The sequence below is a fragment of the Brachionichthys hirsutus genome, chromosome 18, assembly GCF_040956055.1.
Source record: "Brachionichthys hirsutus isolate HB-005 chromosome 18, CSIRO-AGI_Bhir_v1, whole genome shotgun sequence".
In the NCBI taxonomy this organism is placed as follows: Eukaryota; Metazoa; Chordata; class Actinopteri; order Lophiiformes; family Brachionichthyidae; genus Brachionichthys; species Brachionichthys hirsutus.
This window is the reverse complement of record NC_090914.1, coordinates 11642413-11657931: the sequence shown is the minus strand read 5'-3', so window position 1 is coordinate 11657931 and position 15519 is coordinate 11642413. Positions and strand designations below refer to the sequence as shown.

The 15519-nt window shown below is 50.0% G+C and overlaps 1 protein-coding gene across 1 annotated transcript; it reads left to right on the top strand.

Moving 5' to 3' along the window:
* Window positions 1-1336: 1336 nt before the first annotated feature.
* Window positions 1337-15167, top strand: rin3 (Ras and Rab interactor 3). Its single transcript, XM_068751834.1, has 14 exons — window positions 1337-1448; window positions 6461-6986; window positions 8528-8639; window positions 8728-8800; window positions 9563-9654; window positions 9889-10900; window positions 11248-11413; window positions 11514-11685; window positions 12418-12527; window positions 12616-12802; window positions 12888-13019; window positions 13112-13278; window positions 13358-13490; window positions 13624-15167. Exons 1-14 carry the CDS (start codon window positions 1414-1416, stop codon window positions 13884-13886), a joined length of 3180 nt encoding a protein of 1059 aa, XP_068607935.1. The 5' UTR covers window positions 1337-1413; the 3' UTR covers window positions 13887-15167.
* The last annotated feature ends 352 nt before the right edge of the window (window positions 15168-15519 follow it).

Below are 15519 nucleotides of genomic sequence, written 5' to 3'. Positions count from 1 at the left end.
TCGATGCTGAAGTCTGAAAGAAACAAAGGACAAACTATTCTGTAGTTTTCTGAAAGGGAAACCACCAAAAAAAAGATTTTTAATTTGGAATAAATCAGGAATAAATCAGGAATAAATTAGGAATTAATCAGGAATTAATCAGGAATTAATCATAGCAAAACTTGGGCTAAAGTGATGAATTGAAGCCCCCTCCTGATGCTAAGCGAGACACTAACCACCGTGTTTCATGATGTCACAGGACCGTTCATTTCCATGATGACCACCGATTCAACTGTGGTGTCTGATGTGCTGTAGCTCCATCCAGTGGTTTCTCAGCAACAGTGTGAAAGGAGGGAGGGGTGTGTGTGTGTGTGTGTGTGTGTGTTTAAATCACGTATGATCTGTACATTTGGCATGACAGGGTTCGAGTTCGGCTCGTGAGCTTCCAGTTAAATGAAACCGACTCCCTGCTTTTACTTCCCCCGTTCGGATTTTACGAGACAGATCAGCCACACTCTGAGCGTAAAATGCTGGTGTGAGGAGGAAGGGAAGAAAAAGTCTCGAAGTTTCACATTCCACAGTGTGAACAAGGGAGCATCTGGAAAACTGTTTAGGACAAGGGGAGGGGAGAGGGAAGGGGATGAGAGGCGGGACTTTAGGAACATCTGCTGAATATTTCAGGGACCAGAGGGTTCGGCCTAGAAATGAGTAAAAGTGAGAACATATTCTTGAATAAGTTGGACAAATTGTTTTCCTCATTGTTAAAATAATAGACAAAACCAAAAGAGAGAGACAGAGACACACACAGAGAGAGAGGGAGAGAAAGAGAGAGAGGTACAGAAACAGAGGTAGAGACAGAGAGAGACAGAAACAGAGAGAGAGACAGAAATGGAGAGCGAGACAGAGACAGAGGCAGAGACAGAGACAGAGACAGAGAGAGGCAGAGGCAGAGACAGACAGAGAGACAGAGACAGACACAGACAGAGAGACAGAGGTAGAGACAGACACAGAGAGAGAGAGAGACATAGACAGACAGAGGCAGAGACAGAGAGAGAGAGAGAAACAGAGAGAGACAGAAACAGAGAGAGAGACAGAGACAGAGCGAGAGACCGAGACAGAGACAGACAGAGAGAGAGAGAGGCAGAGACAGAGACAGAGACAGAGGTAGAGACAGACAGAGAGAGAGGGGGAAGTCTGACCAGAGGGCTCGGCCTCTTCCTGCCCAACGATCAGCACAGGAAGTTGAGACAGAAACGGAGGGGAGGGCTGACACAGACATACAGGAACAGATTTTCCCTCTGCCTTTTGGTTTTTTCTTTTTCAGTCCTGCTCTGGTCAACAGGAGGAGACGGGAAATGGGGGGTACATAGGAGGCGGGGTTTTTGATGGGGCTGAGAGGAGGCAGAGCTAGAGCGAGTAGCAGTCTGTGGAAACATGATGGAGGACAACGATGCTTCCAAAGACACTGGGTGAGTTTGTGAGGTCTCGGTGGGCTCGGTGGGGATGGGACATTAGGGGGGACAGGACATTTGGGCGAGGGCCTGTACTTTGCAGCGGCAGCTGGAACTGATAGGGAGGGAAAGCGGAGCTGGGGGGGGGGGGGGGGGGGGTCGAACGTCAGGAAGCCAGAGGCAGAAAAACAGATGTGGTGACTCACTGACAAGAAAAGAGGCCAGGAGCTTCTCAGAGCTGAGTTCCTGATTTCATGCTAACGCTCACCACCAGTAGAAACACGGCAGTAGAAACACGGCAGTAGAAACACGTCAGGAGAAACACGTCAGTAGAAACACGGCAGTAGAAACACGTCAGGAGAAACACGGCAGTAGAAACATGGCAGTAGAAACACGGCAGTAGAAACACGTCAGGAGAAACACAACAGTAGAAACACGGCAGTAGAAACACGGCAGTAGAAACACGGCAGTAGAAACACGTCAGGAGAAACACGGCAGTAGAAACACGGCAGCAGAAACACGGCAGCAGAAACACGGCAGTAGAAACACGGCAGTAGAAACACGGCAGTAGAAACACAACAGTAGAAACACAACAGTAGAAACACGGCAGTAGAAACACGGCAGTAGAAACACGGGAGTAGAAACACGGCAGTAGAAACACGGCAGCAGAAACACGGCAGCAGAAACACGGCAGCAGAAACACGCCAGTAGAAACACGCCAGTAGAAACACGGCAGTAGAAACACGGGAGTAGAAACACGGCAGCAGAAACATGGCAGCAGAAACACGCCAGTAGAAACACAGCAGCAGAAACACGCCAGCAGAAACACGCCAGTAGAAACACGAGAGTAGAAACACAACAGTAGAAACACGGCAGCAGGAACACAGCAGCAGAAACACGGCAGCAGAAACACGGGAGTAGAAACACAACAGTAGAAACACGGCAGTAGAAACACAACAGTAGAAACATGGGAGCAGAAACACGGCAGTAGAAACACAGCAGCAGAAACACGGCAGCAGAAACACGGCAGCAGAAACACGGCAGTAGAAACACGGAAGTAGAAACACAACAGTAGAAACACGAGAGCAGAAACACGGCAGTAGAAACACAGCAGTAGAAACACAGCAGTAGAAACACGGCAGTAGAAACACGGCAGCAGAAACACGGCAGTAGAAACATGGCAGTAGAAATACGGCCATAGAAACACGGCAGCAGAAACTCAGCAGTAGAAACACGGTAGCAGAAACACGGTAGCAGAAACACGGCAGTAGAAACACGGCAGTAGAAACACAGCAGTAGAAACAAAACAATAGAAACACACCAAGAGAAACACGGCAGTAGAAACACGCCAGTAGAAACACAACAGTAGAAACACAACAGTAGAAACACACCAGTAGAAACACACCAGTAGAAACACAACAGTAGAAACATGGCAGTAGAAACACGGTAGTAGAAACACGGGAGTAGAAACATGTCAGTAGAAACACGGCAACAGAAACACGGCAGCAGAAACACGGCAGCAGAAACACAGCAGCAGAAACACGCCAGTAGACACACGGGAGTAGAAACACAACAGTAGAAACACGGCAGTAGAAACACAGCAGCAGAAACACGGCAGCAGAAACACGCCAGTAAAACACGGCCGCAGAAACACGGCAGCAGAAACACGCCAGTAGAACACGGGAGTAGAAACACAACAGTAGAAACACAGCAGTAGAAACACAACAGTAGAAACACGGGAGCAGAAACACGGCAGTAGAAACACAGCAGCAGAAACACGGCAGTAGAAACACGGCAGCAGAAACACGGCAGTAGAAACACAGCAGCAGAAACACGGCAGTAGAAACACAGCAGCAGAAACACGGCAGCAGAAACACGCCAGTAGAAACACGGAAGTAGAAACACAACAGTAGAAACACGGCAGTAGAAACACGGCAGTAGAAACACGGCAGCAGAAACACGGCAGCAGAAACACGCCAGCAGAAACACGCCAGCAGAAACACGCCAGCAGAAACACAGCAGTAGAAACACGGCAGTAGAAACACAACAGTAGAAACACGGCAGCAGGAACACAGCAGCAGAAACACGGCAGCAGAAACACGCCAGTAGAAACACGGGAGTAGAAACACAACAGTAGAAACACGGCAGTAGAAACACACCAGTAGAAACACGGGAGCAGAAACACGGCAGTAGAAACACGGGAGTAGAAACACAGCAGCAGAAACACGGCAGCAGAAACAAAACAATAGAAACACACCAGGAGAAACACGGCAGTAGAAACACGACAGTAGAAACACAACAGTAGAAACACACCAGGAGAAACACGGCAGTAGAAACACAACAGTAGAAACACAACAGTAGAAACACACCAGGAGAAACACGGCAGTAGAAACACGGCGGTAGAAACACGGCAGTAGAAACACGGCAGTAGAAACAAAACAGTAGAAACACACCAGGAGAAACACACCAGGAGAAACACGGCAGTAGAAACACGCCAGCAGAAACACAACAGCAGAAACACGGCAGCAGAAACACGGCAGTAGAAAGACAGCAGTAGAAACACAACAGTAGAAACACACCAGGAGAAACACAACAGTAGAAACACACCAGGAGAAACACGCCAGCTGAAACACGGCAGCAGAAACACACCAGTAGAAACACGGCAGTAGAAACACGGCAGTAGAAACACAACAATAGAAACAGGCCAGTAGAAACACAACAGTAGAAACACACCAGGAGAAACACGGCAGTAGAAACACAACAGTAGAAACACACCAGGAGAAACACGGCAGTAGAAACACGGCAGTAGAAACACGGCAGCGGAAACACGGCAGCGGAAACACGGCAGCAGAAACACGGCAGCAGAAACACAACAGTAGAAACACGCCAGGAGAAACATGCCAGTAGAAACACGCCAGTAGAAACAAAACAGTAGAAACACACCAGGAGAAACACGGCAGTAGAAACACGGCAGTAGAAACACGCCAGCAGAAACACAACAGCAGAAACACGGCAGCAGAAACACGGCAGTAGAAACACGCCAGTAGAAACACGGCAGTAGAAACACAACAGTAGAAACACACCAGTAGAAACAAAACAGTAGAAACACACCAGGAGAAACACGGCAGTAGAAACACGGCAGTAGAAACACGCCAGCAGAAACACAACAGCAGAAACACGGCAGCAGAAACACGGCAGTAGAAAGACGGCAGTAGAAACACAACAGTAGAAACACACCAGGAGAAACACGGCAGTAGAAACACGCCAGTAGAAACATTCCAGTAGAAACACGGCAGTAGAAACACACCAGTAGAAACACAGCAGTAGAAACACACCAGTAGAAACACAACAGTAGAAAGACGGGAGCAGAAACACGCCAGTAGAAACACAGCAGTAGAAACACACCAGTAGAAACACAACAGTAGAAAGACGGGAGCAGAAACACGCCAGTAGAAACACGGCAGCAGAAACACGGCAGTAGAAACACACCAGTAGAAACACAACAGTAGAAAGACGGGAGCAGAAACACGCCAGTAGAAACACAGCAGTAGAAACACACCAGTAGAAACACAACAGTAGAAAGACGGGAGCAGAAACACGCCAGTAGAAACACGGCAGCAGAAACTCAGCAGTAGAAACACGGTAGCAGAAACACGGCAGTAGAAACACAGCAGTAGAAACAAAACAATAGAAACACACCAGGAGAAACACAGCAGTAGAAACACAACAGTAGAAACACACCAGGAGAAACACAACAGTAGAAAGACGGCAGCAGAAACACGCCAGTAGAAACACAGCAGTAGAAACACACCAGTAGAAACACAACAGTAGAAAGACGGGAGCAGAAACACGCCAGTAGAAACACGGCAGCAGAAACACGGCCATAGAAACACGGCAGCAGAAACTCAGCAGTAGAAACATGGTAGCAGAAACACGGCAGTAGAAACACAGCAGTAGAAACAAAACAATAGAAACACACCAGGAGAAACACAGCAGTAGAAACAAAACAATAGAAACACACCAGGAGAAACACAACAGTAGAAAGACGGGAGCAGAAACACGCCAGTAGAAACACAGCAGTAGAAACACACCAGTAGAAACACAACAGTAGAAAGACGGGAGCAGAAACACGCCAGTAGAAACACGGCAGCAGAAACACGGCAGTAGAAACACACCAGTAGAAACACAACAGTAGAAAGACGGGAGCAGAAACACGCCAGTAGAAACACAGCAGTAGAAACACACCAGTAGAAACACAACAGTAGAAAGACGGGAGCAGAAACACGCCAGTAGAAACACGGCAGCAGAAACTCAGCAGTAGAAACACGGTAGCAGAAACACGGCAGTAGAAACACAGCAGTAGAAACAAAACAATAGAAACACACCAGGAGAAACACAGCAGTAGAAACACAACAGTAGAAACACACCAGGAGAAACACAACAGTAGAAAGACGGCAGCAGAAACACGCCAGTAGAAACACAGCAGTAGAAACACACCAGTAGAAACACAACAGTAGAAAGACGGGAGCAGAAACACGCCAGTAGAAACACGGCAGCAGAAACACGGCCATAGAAACACGGCAGCAGAAACTCAGCAGTAGAAACATGGTAGCAGAAACACGGCAGTAGAAACACAGCAGTAGAAACAAAACAATAGAAACACACCAGGAGAAACACAGCAGTAGAAACACAACAGTAGAAACACACCAGGAGAAACACGGCAGTAGAAACACGGCAGTAGAAACACGAGCTCCCGACCCAACGAGGGAACCGATCTCGTCACACGCTGGCGGTCACCAGGGTCGCACACGAAGAACTCAGGGAACGTCTCGCCGTTGTCAAAGGCCGGGAGAAACGACTCAGGATTCCTCGACGTCTGGAACACGGACGGGATTTATTTGTCTCTCTGGCTGAGAGATTGTCTGACGTTGCGTTAACCTTGTGAAAGAGTCTGAAGATTGATTCTAATCAATGCGATTGATCAGAATTGCTGCCAGAGTTCTGCTCACTCCTCCTTTTCGTCTTTGCAGCCTCACCGTCCCTCTGACAGGAACGCTTGACCCTCAAGCCCTTTCCTCAAATGCCCCCGTCCCTGCATCTTCTCTCCATTCTCCGCCTTCCTTGCCCTCCTCCCTGCCTCCGGCCCGGCCATGTCGTCCCATACCACCACCTCCTGGGGCAAAGTCCTCCCAACTCCCCTTTGCTCCCCCATCCCTCCCTCCTCCTTGCCCCAATGCCTCCTCCACTCCTCCCTCTGTTCCTCCCCCGCTCTCCTCTATCCCCTCTTCCTCATCTCTCCCTCCTCCACTTTGTCCTACTCCTGTCTCTCCTTCTCTCCAGCCAACTGACGCTACTTCCTCTTTATCTCCTCTTCCTCCTCCTCCTCCTCCCTTGCTATCTCCAACATTGCCTCCCCCTCCTGTCATTCCACCCTCCTCCCCATCTCCTCCGTGGTTGGGGGCCATGGACAGGCTGGTTGGGAGCGCCTCAGTGTGGCAGCCTACAGGAGTCGGCCCTGATCAAACCACAAGCCTACTGGAGAGAGAGGCGGCTGGGGTGAGAACCAATAACAGACTGTTTTCACTTCAAACCAGGGGATGACAATTCCAGCTAATACTTCTTAGAAACGTTTTGGTTGTCAGATGAAAGGTACTTGTTAACACAACCTGTGTACACAATGTAGTGTGAACAGTACTTCAACAGCGCAGCAGTTTCAGTGCTGTACACTAATAAATACCTTGATATACGAGTAGAACTCGTTCCTGGACCGAGCTCGGAACTCAAATTACTCGTATGTCAAACCAATGTTTTGGATTGGACGGTACGTAGACACAGTAATTGTACCTTACAGGTACTCGTACATAAACTTAGACATAATAGTTCTGCCTCTGGAAGGCTTTGCGTTCTTGACAGCGTCCTTCTGTCTGAGGATTGTACACGTCGGTGTACTCCGCTCGTACTGGCGTGTCCCATCACTTTGCATGAAGTCTAACAGAAATCACAAACCTTCCCGTCTCTGCAGAGAATAATCTCTCAGTGCAGTTCCGTATGCACGCAGAGACACGAGACGTCCTCGACTCAGCCGTGCCCCTCCCAGAAAGGAAGTACAGCATTTATTAACAAGAGCCAATCAGAGATTGCAGACCCCACCTCCAAAAGACTATTGGATCTTGTGAGACAGTAAACAGGGCTTCCGGATCAGAGGGGCCAAACCTGCGCTAGCTTGCTGCTCCGGAACGGGACAAGATACAACTACAACTGTAACATATATGAAACTAGAATGAACTATGAGTGTTCACACCAAATCTGAAGTCTCTAGCTCCAGAATTGAGGTCAGGATGGACTCCTGAAAAATGCCGATTTTAGAATGAAAATTAGCTCTCAGATCCGGATTGTGATCCGGATCCGGCTGAAATTAGTCATGGTCATAGACCTTTAAGGAGTACTTATGTGTGATTTTTTTCAGATCCATACCGCCATGCGTTTTGAAGAAATTAAGAAAAATGTCAAAAAGTGCCCTATCTCGCAATGTTAAAGAATCCTTTAAAACATTCTAGAATCTGGATCCAGATCCGGATCAACTCCATTCTCGGGGAGGACCGAGCCACGGACAGAACCTTGCTTGTGTAAAAATTACAAGTCGATTGGGTTACTAGTTTTTGAGTTATGCGCTCGGACAGACAAGCAAACAGACAAACGGACAAACGGACCCAATTGCGATACCCTCGCCTCCCCTTCGGCGAGGGTAACTAGTTAAGAATTGAAAGTAAACTCTGATGCATTGTAACTTTGTTCCTATAGTGTATGATATACTTGATGAACGACATGTTTACGTTATCTCTGCAAATACGAGTCGGCGTTCTACATTAAAGCATTAAAGTTCATTTTATGGCTGCAGAAATAGCTTTCTAGAACACAGAGTAACTCGTCATAACACCCATAAATAAAGAGAAGGATGCTGTTAGGAACAGAAATAAAAGCTCGTCTACTGCATGCAACGTGCTTCAAACAAGCCTCCCAACGCATGCAGGGTTCTCCGTCCTGCAGCCCCAGGAGCAGGTTCTACTGCCCCTGCTCTGCTGTCTGACCTTCTGCAGGCGTTCCTGGTTCACAGCAGCGAAGACGAGGGCATGACGCTGTCAGTCCGCCTGCCGGAGGAACAGGGGGCGCCGCTCGTGCACAGCCTGAGGATCAGACAACACAAGGCCTGTATGTAGGACACAATGGTAACGCTGCAGCAGGACGACCTGGGGGGGGGGGGGGGGGCGTTACTGATCTGTTCGGTTTCGTGTCCCAGTTGTCCACTTAGACGGCTCCTGTCTGCTTTTTGATGACATCTACAAGCTGATCTCCTTCTACTGTAGCAGCAGGTAACACACATAAAGTAATCTATTACCATATGAAACGTTAAGATACACATGCAATATAAAGTAATTTATTACCATATGAAACGTTAAGATACACATGCAATAGAAAGTAATCTATTACCATATGAAACGTTAAGATACACATGCAATATAAAGTAATTTATTACCATATGAAACGTTAAGATACACATGCAATATAAAGTAATCTATTACCATATGAAACGTTAACATACACATGCAATATAAAGTAATCTATTACCATATGAAACGTTAAGATACACATGCAATATAAAGTAATCTATTACCATATGAAACGTTAACATACACATGCAATATAAAGTAATCTATTACCCATATAAAACGTTAACATACACATGCAATATAAAGTAATCTATTACCCATATAAAACGTTAACATACACATGCAATATAAAGTAATTTATTACCCATATAAAACGTTAAGATACACATGCAATATAAAGTAATCTATTACCACTGTAACAAAACCAGGCCCATTATTGCAGGCCCTAATAAACCAACATGTCTGTAGAGTAAATGTACATTTACAGACAGAGTACATGATACTACTACCACTACTGTACTTTCTGCCACAGAAACCCAGCCGTCTACACTTCACCCTGTCCTTTACATCGTCCTCCCCAACAGCAGCCACTTCTAGCTCCGCCTCCTTTGTGTCATGTTGCAGCATTCAAAGTCCCTGCTTTTTATATAATGCTGGCTTTCTATAATTGCCTTCGCCAATCAGGGACACCCTGACCATCCCACTGAGGTTGCCCCGGGCTATTTCCATGGCAACCAAGAGAGAGGAGCTGGAGGCCATCTCTGCTATGGGTGCAGGTACATGAAGCCACATCATTAACGCGTTAATCTCATGGTGGAGATATGCAAATGAAATGAATGATAAGTATTGTAAAATATATACACTTTCTTTATGTTTTTATATTATACGTATGAAACTGGTCATTAACGAAGCATCAAGCTCAGTCAGATTTCATATAATCATGTAGAAACATACTTCATCAAAGTAAGAGAAGCTAAAACGTCTTTTTTTATGGGCTGGATTTGTTGCAGATTTCTGGACATCCGATCTGAACCAGCAGACAAATGAGCAGGACCTGGACCAGGACCTGGACCAGGACCTCGGCAGACTCTACGTGTACGTGGACCCAGTGGAGGAGAGCACCAGGGACTCGAACCGGCACTCTGGCTCCAGCCTTGATGGAAACACCGCCCCCTATCTGCAGAACGGAGAAGCCCCGCAGAAAATCAGCCCAGAGGTCAAAGGTCTGAACAAAGACACGTCCAGCCGGGAAATGAAGTACAAGCGTCCCCCGCCGCGACCGCCCAGCCTGGGCTCGGGGGCTGGAATGGGCCTCCTGTTCTCCTCTCCCCCCTCGGTTCACGCTTCACCTTCTCCAGCTGCGAAGAAAAAAGAGGAAGGAAGGGGAGGAGCAGGCGAGAGAGAAGAGAGGAAGTCACCTCATCCGTTACGGCCTCCGGTCCCCCTGCAGGGCCGAGCCGCTCCCCCTCTGCCTCCCGCCCCTCTCAGTCGCACCTCCTCCAGGAAGAGCACTGCCCGAGATGCAGGCGAGGGGGGGGAGGGGGAGAAGGGAGAGAATCCTGCAAAGGAGGCAGAGCGAGAGGGATTAGGAGAGAGGCGGGACAAGACAGACAGGAAATCAGGCCTGCTGAGTGAGGTGGTGGAACGAAAGAACAGCCCGTCTCAGGAGGAGGGGCCTCAAAAGGACAGAGAAGGTGAACAGCAGGACAAAGACATGCAGGTGGACAAAGAGGACAAGACTAGGTCCAGCCCGTTGGTGAAGAAACCATCTCGCCCAGTTCCCCCTCCAAGACGCAAACCAAGTAGTCCACGGTTACCTGTGGGCCAGAACCAGGCTGGAGGAGGACGAGCCAATCAGAGTGCCGGGCTGAGAGTAGCCCCTCCCTGCCAAGCACGGCGCCCAGATGTGTCCCTGTACTCGCCCCGGGGGGGCTCTGTGATCGGAACCGACCCGGACTCCTGCTCCACCAGCAGCGCAGAGGACGAAGCAGAGCCGAGCCCAGAGCAGGAGCAGAACCTCAAGTAGGTGGTGAGCGGCTGGCCGTCAGAGGCCACGCCCCCGCCCCCTGCCGGGAGGGGGCGTGGCTTCTCTCAACAGCAGCATAGTGATAATCCCAAAGCAATGATGATAGTGTTATAAAGTTTGTTGCTAGCAGGGTTACGGGTCGTGTGTGACGGCTGCTCGGTGTGCACGCGGGATCCAGAGGTTCTGCACAGACGTTGGTGCAGGTCCAGATCAGAATGAATGTTTAGCTGGCGAGCTGGTCGGTGCTGTTCTCGTGCAGAACTCACCACACGGGCCTGTTGTTCATGAATCATGAGGCTGGACGGCGGCACCGATCCAAACTTCATGAACGGCTTGTTCTCAGCCGCAGCCCCAAGGTAGCAGTGAGGAGGACCCCCACCACCGTCATTCTGGACCGGGCCCGCCACCGCCTGTCCACGGTCCTCACCGGCCTCATCAGCCACGACCGCCGGCTCACTCAGCGCATCGTGGAGCTGGCCCGGGACCCCCTGAGCTACTTTGGTAGTCTGGTGAGTACGCTGACGGGGGGGGGGGGGGGGCGTGGGGGCTCCGGCCCGGCTCACAGGGCGACGGCGCCAGCAGCAGCTGAGCTTTCATGCTCTGATTCAGGTCAAGGAGCACCGGGCTTTCACGCTGGAAACCATGTCCGACCACTCGTCCCCCACCGAGCTGCTGCAGGAGATCCGACAGATGATGACTCAGCTGAAGAGTTACCTGCTGCAGAGCGCCGAGCTGCAAGGCATGCTGGAACCACAGCACCTGTACGCGCAAGACAAGCTGGGTACCGCCTCGCCTCGTTCCATCATCAAAGCCCGTCGAGTACAGATGTTGTTATAGATGCTCAGAGGGTTACCTGTAGGGCGGAGTCAACGCCACCGTACACCTAAAAGACAAGGTCCCCGTGTCTGGTCCCCGTGTGTGGTCCCCGTGTCTGGTCCCCGTGTCTGGTCCCCGTGTCCGGTCCCCGTGTCCGGTCCCCGTGTCCGGTCCCCGTGTGTGGTCCCCGTGTCCGGTCCCCGTGTCTGGTCCCCGTGTCTGGTCCCCGTGTCCGGTCCCCGTGTCCGGTCCCCGTGTCTGGTCCCCGTGTGTGGTCCCCGTGTGTGGTCCCCGTGTCTGGTCCCCGTGTCCGGTCCCCGTGTGTGGTCCCCGTGTCTGGTCCCCGTGTCTGGTCCCCGTGTCTGGTCCCCGTGTCCGGTCCCCGTGTGTGGTCCCCGTGTGTGGTCCCCGTGTCCGGTCCCCGTGTCCGGTCCCCGTGTCCGGTCCCCGTGTCCGGTCCCCGTGTCCGGTCCCCGTGTCCGGTCCCCGTGTCCGGTCCCCGTGTCTGGTCCCTGTGTCTGGTCCCCGTGTCTGGTCCCCGTGTCCGGTCCCCGTGTCTGGTCCCCGTGTGTGATCCCCGTGTCTGGTCCCCGTGTCCGGTCCCCGTGTCCGGTCCCCGTGTCCGGTCCCCGTGTCCGGTCCCCGTGTGTGATCCCCGTGTCTGGTCCCCGTGTCTGGTCCCCCTTTGTCCCTGCAGAGAGCATCGTGGAAGCTGCTCTGTGTAAAAGTGTGCTGAAGCCGCTGAGAGAGCCCATTTACCAGAGGCTGGAGAAACTTCACGGCCTGAAACAGCTGGCACAGAACCAGGTAGCGCCCGTCGGCCTCTCCGCGCACGGTGCACGGCGCGTGGACCAGGTGGCAATCAGTGTGTGTGACGGCTACGGGCGTGTGTCAGTCCGTTGTCCTCGGCAGCACCACCACGGCGTTGGGAATCGCCACGGCCGTCCCCGAGGCTTCTGCCATGGACAAGATCAGCGTGAAGCTGAACAGCCTCCACCTGGAGTACTCGCCGCAGAGGAAGATCGAGCTGCTGCTGAAGGCCTGCCGGATCATCTACGACTCCATGTCCGTCAGCAGCCCCGGTCGGAACCTCGAGCGCTTCTAACCGCCGCTTCTTTGTGTATCCCGGAGAGAAGAACTGAGTCTCAAACCCAAACGTGTGTTTAGGGCGGAGCCACGGCGCCGATGATTTCCTGCCTGTAATGATGTATGTTCTGGCGAGATGCAACCTGTCGAACCTGCAGCTGGATGTTGAGTATATGATGGAGTTAATGGACCCGTCGCTGGCTCTGGGGGAAGGTACGTGCACATTTACTGTCCCGTTGTATTTACTGCATGATTGACTGGGCCCGTGCACGTGTGTGTGTGTGTGTGTGTGTGTGTGCGTGTAGGGTCCTATTATCTGACCACCACCTATGGAGCTGTGGAACACATTAAGACCTTTGACCAGCAGAGGTCAGCAACGCGTCAACTCAGCAGAGAGGTTCAGGACTCCATCCACCGCTGGGAGAGGAGGCGCACGCTCAATCAGGAGCGTGTGGACCAGCACTCTGTGCGGGTAAGCACGCACGCACACGCACGCACGCAGGCACACAGGTGTGTGCGTGTGGTTGACTCCCCCTGCGTCTGTTGGGCAGGACTTCCTCACAGTGTGTTGTCCGGAGAGCGGAAGCAACCCCAAGACGCTGGGCGTCCTCCCGACGACGACGGTGCAGCAGCTGGCGGGACAGTGTGCCGAGCGCTTTGACCGAGGTGACGCTCTCAGTCGGGGTTGCACGTTGCTGCCGTTGGGTTGTTGTATAATAATATTCCGCCAGAACGGCATGCAAGACGTGGACATGACGTGCCGTGACACGTCTGGACGGCTATGAGTGCTTTTCATGTGACGTCGTGTCTCCCACAGACTCCTACATGCTCAGTGTGTGCATCGACGGCGTTCACCGGCCCCTGGCCCCTACAGAGCTGGCCGTCGCCGCTAAGAACCGCTGCCGACCGGGAGACTACAGCTTCGTCTTTCACCCTATCGATCAGCCCATCAACCAGCGCGGTCGCACGTGCCCCTCCGAGCCCCCCCCGGTTCTGCCCGAAGTCTTTCTCCCGGCTGAGACGCCGGCTGTAGATGCCACGGAGCCAGAGGCGGAAGAGGATAGCCTCATTAGCTTGTGACTGCTGCAGCATCACGGAGGCCGTGGCTACGTGGCTAGCGCTGCTACGTCGCCGTGACGATTGAATCATCGAGGTCCGGATTCAGAAGAGGAGCGGAGCAAAACGAAGAGCTTTGACAATATGGATCTAAATAAAATGCGGTTTATTACATGAAGGGAATCACAAAGTTGTGCATGTGATGATAAAACACGTAGTGTGAATCCTGCGTTCCTGAGCGTCCATGACACCGACGTGGGCATCACTAAAAACATCAGCAGTACCAACAGAAGTAATGCTGATACTACGAGAGTACTTTATATTCATACAGATAGTTCAGTTCAGGAATGTGTGTACCTAAACTGAGGTAGGTGTCGGACAAACCAAAGGAGACGTCCAAGATGTCCAGAAAAAGCAGGAACAAATCCTGAGGGAGGCTCCAACATGACCGAAGACACAAAGACTAGGGAAGGGAAAAGTCAAGCAGTGTAAAGTAAAAGCATGCAGGCATGGCTCGCTTTATTACTTTAGCTTTCATCATTCTTCCATGTTGTCCCTTCTGTTTTTGTTCATCCAACATGTCTTTCTACTGTCTGTGATAAACCATACAAACACCGGCAGGCCGTGTCCATACTACATGGTATCGGATTACTGTGGTTGATACTTTAAAGGTATTGATTACCGATGCCCAGCCATAACATTGACCTACTAAAATGGGGCAAAGAGATAAAAGATGGCTTTAACAGGAATGCATTGGATCTGGAACCCTGGAAACTGCAGCAGGATGCGGTTTATAGAATAATTCTAACATCATCTTATTATTGTTTAGAATGCCTCATGTTATTCACTCGAACGATGAAGACTCCATCCCTTCATTCATTCATACAGCCATTCCTTCCTTCATACATTCGTTCATCCATTCATTCATATGTTGATTCATCCATTCATTCATCCATCCATAGATTCCTTCATTCCTTCATTCATCCATTCATTGATTCATTCACCAATTCATTCCTTAATTCATTCATACATTCATTTGTTCATATTTCATTCATTCATACATTCATTCTTTCATATTTAATTCATCCATTCATACATTCATTCGTTCATATTTAATTCATCCATCCATCCATCTTCTCGAACAGCGGTCCCCAAACATTTTTTGCACCACAGACCGTTTTAATGTCAGACAATATTTTTACTGCCTTTAAGGTGTGGCGGAAAAATACAGTAAAAAGAATCCTATAAAATGATACAACCAACAGAAAAACGGTGGTATTTTGTATATATTTTAATAAAAATGTGAATCCACTGCGTACTAGAATGTAACTTTATGAGCAGCACCCTAGCCTGACATGCGCCTTAGCCTAGCCGAGCCATAGCCTTAGCAACGCAAAACACAAACAAACAAACACTCACATCCACACCTACGGACAATTTATTGTCACCAATTCACCTAAATCTCTGTCTGACCCCGACCTTCTTCCAATACAGAGAAAACTACTACCGGCAGGACAGTGACGTGCAGTCAGGGGAGGCAGGGGAGGCACAGCCTCACCGTTCATCATATAAAATCATATAAAAATCATGTATTTGTATTATTAAAAATAATATAAAAATCATATAAGATATAATATAACATCAGTGATATTATATT

What these genes read in the sequence shown, in the direction of transcription:
- rin3 (XM_068751834.1), top strand. Translation starts at nt 1,414, where the DNA reads ATGATGGAGGACAACGATGCTTCCAAAGACACTGG. An exon ending in AACAGCTGGCACAGAACCAG is followed by an intron (nt 12,528 to 12,615) that starts GTAGCGCCCGTC and finishes GGCGTGTGTCAG; the next exon opens with TCCGTTGTCCTCGGCAGCAC. An exon ending in AGGTGACGCTCTCAGTCGGG is followed by an intron (nt 13,491 to 13,623) that starts GTTGCACGTTGC and finishes TGTCTCCCACAG; the next exon opens with ACTCCTACATGCTCAGTGTG.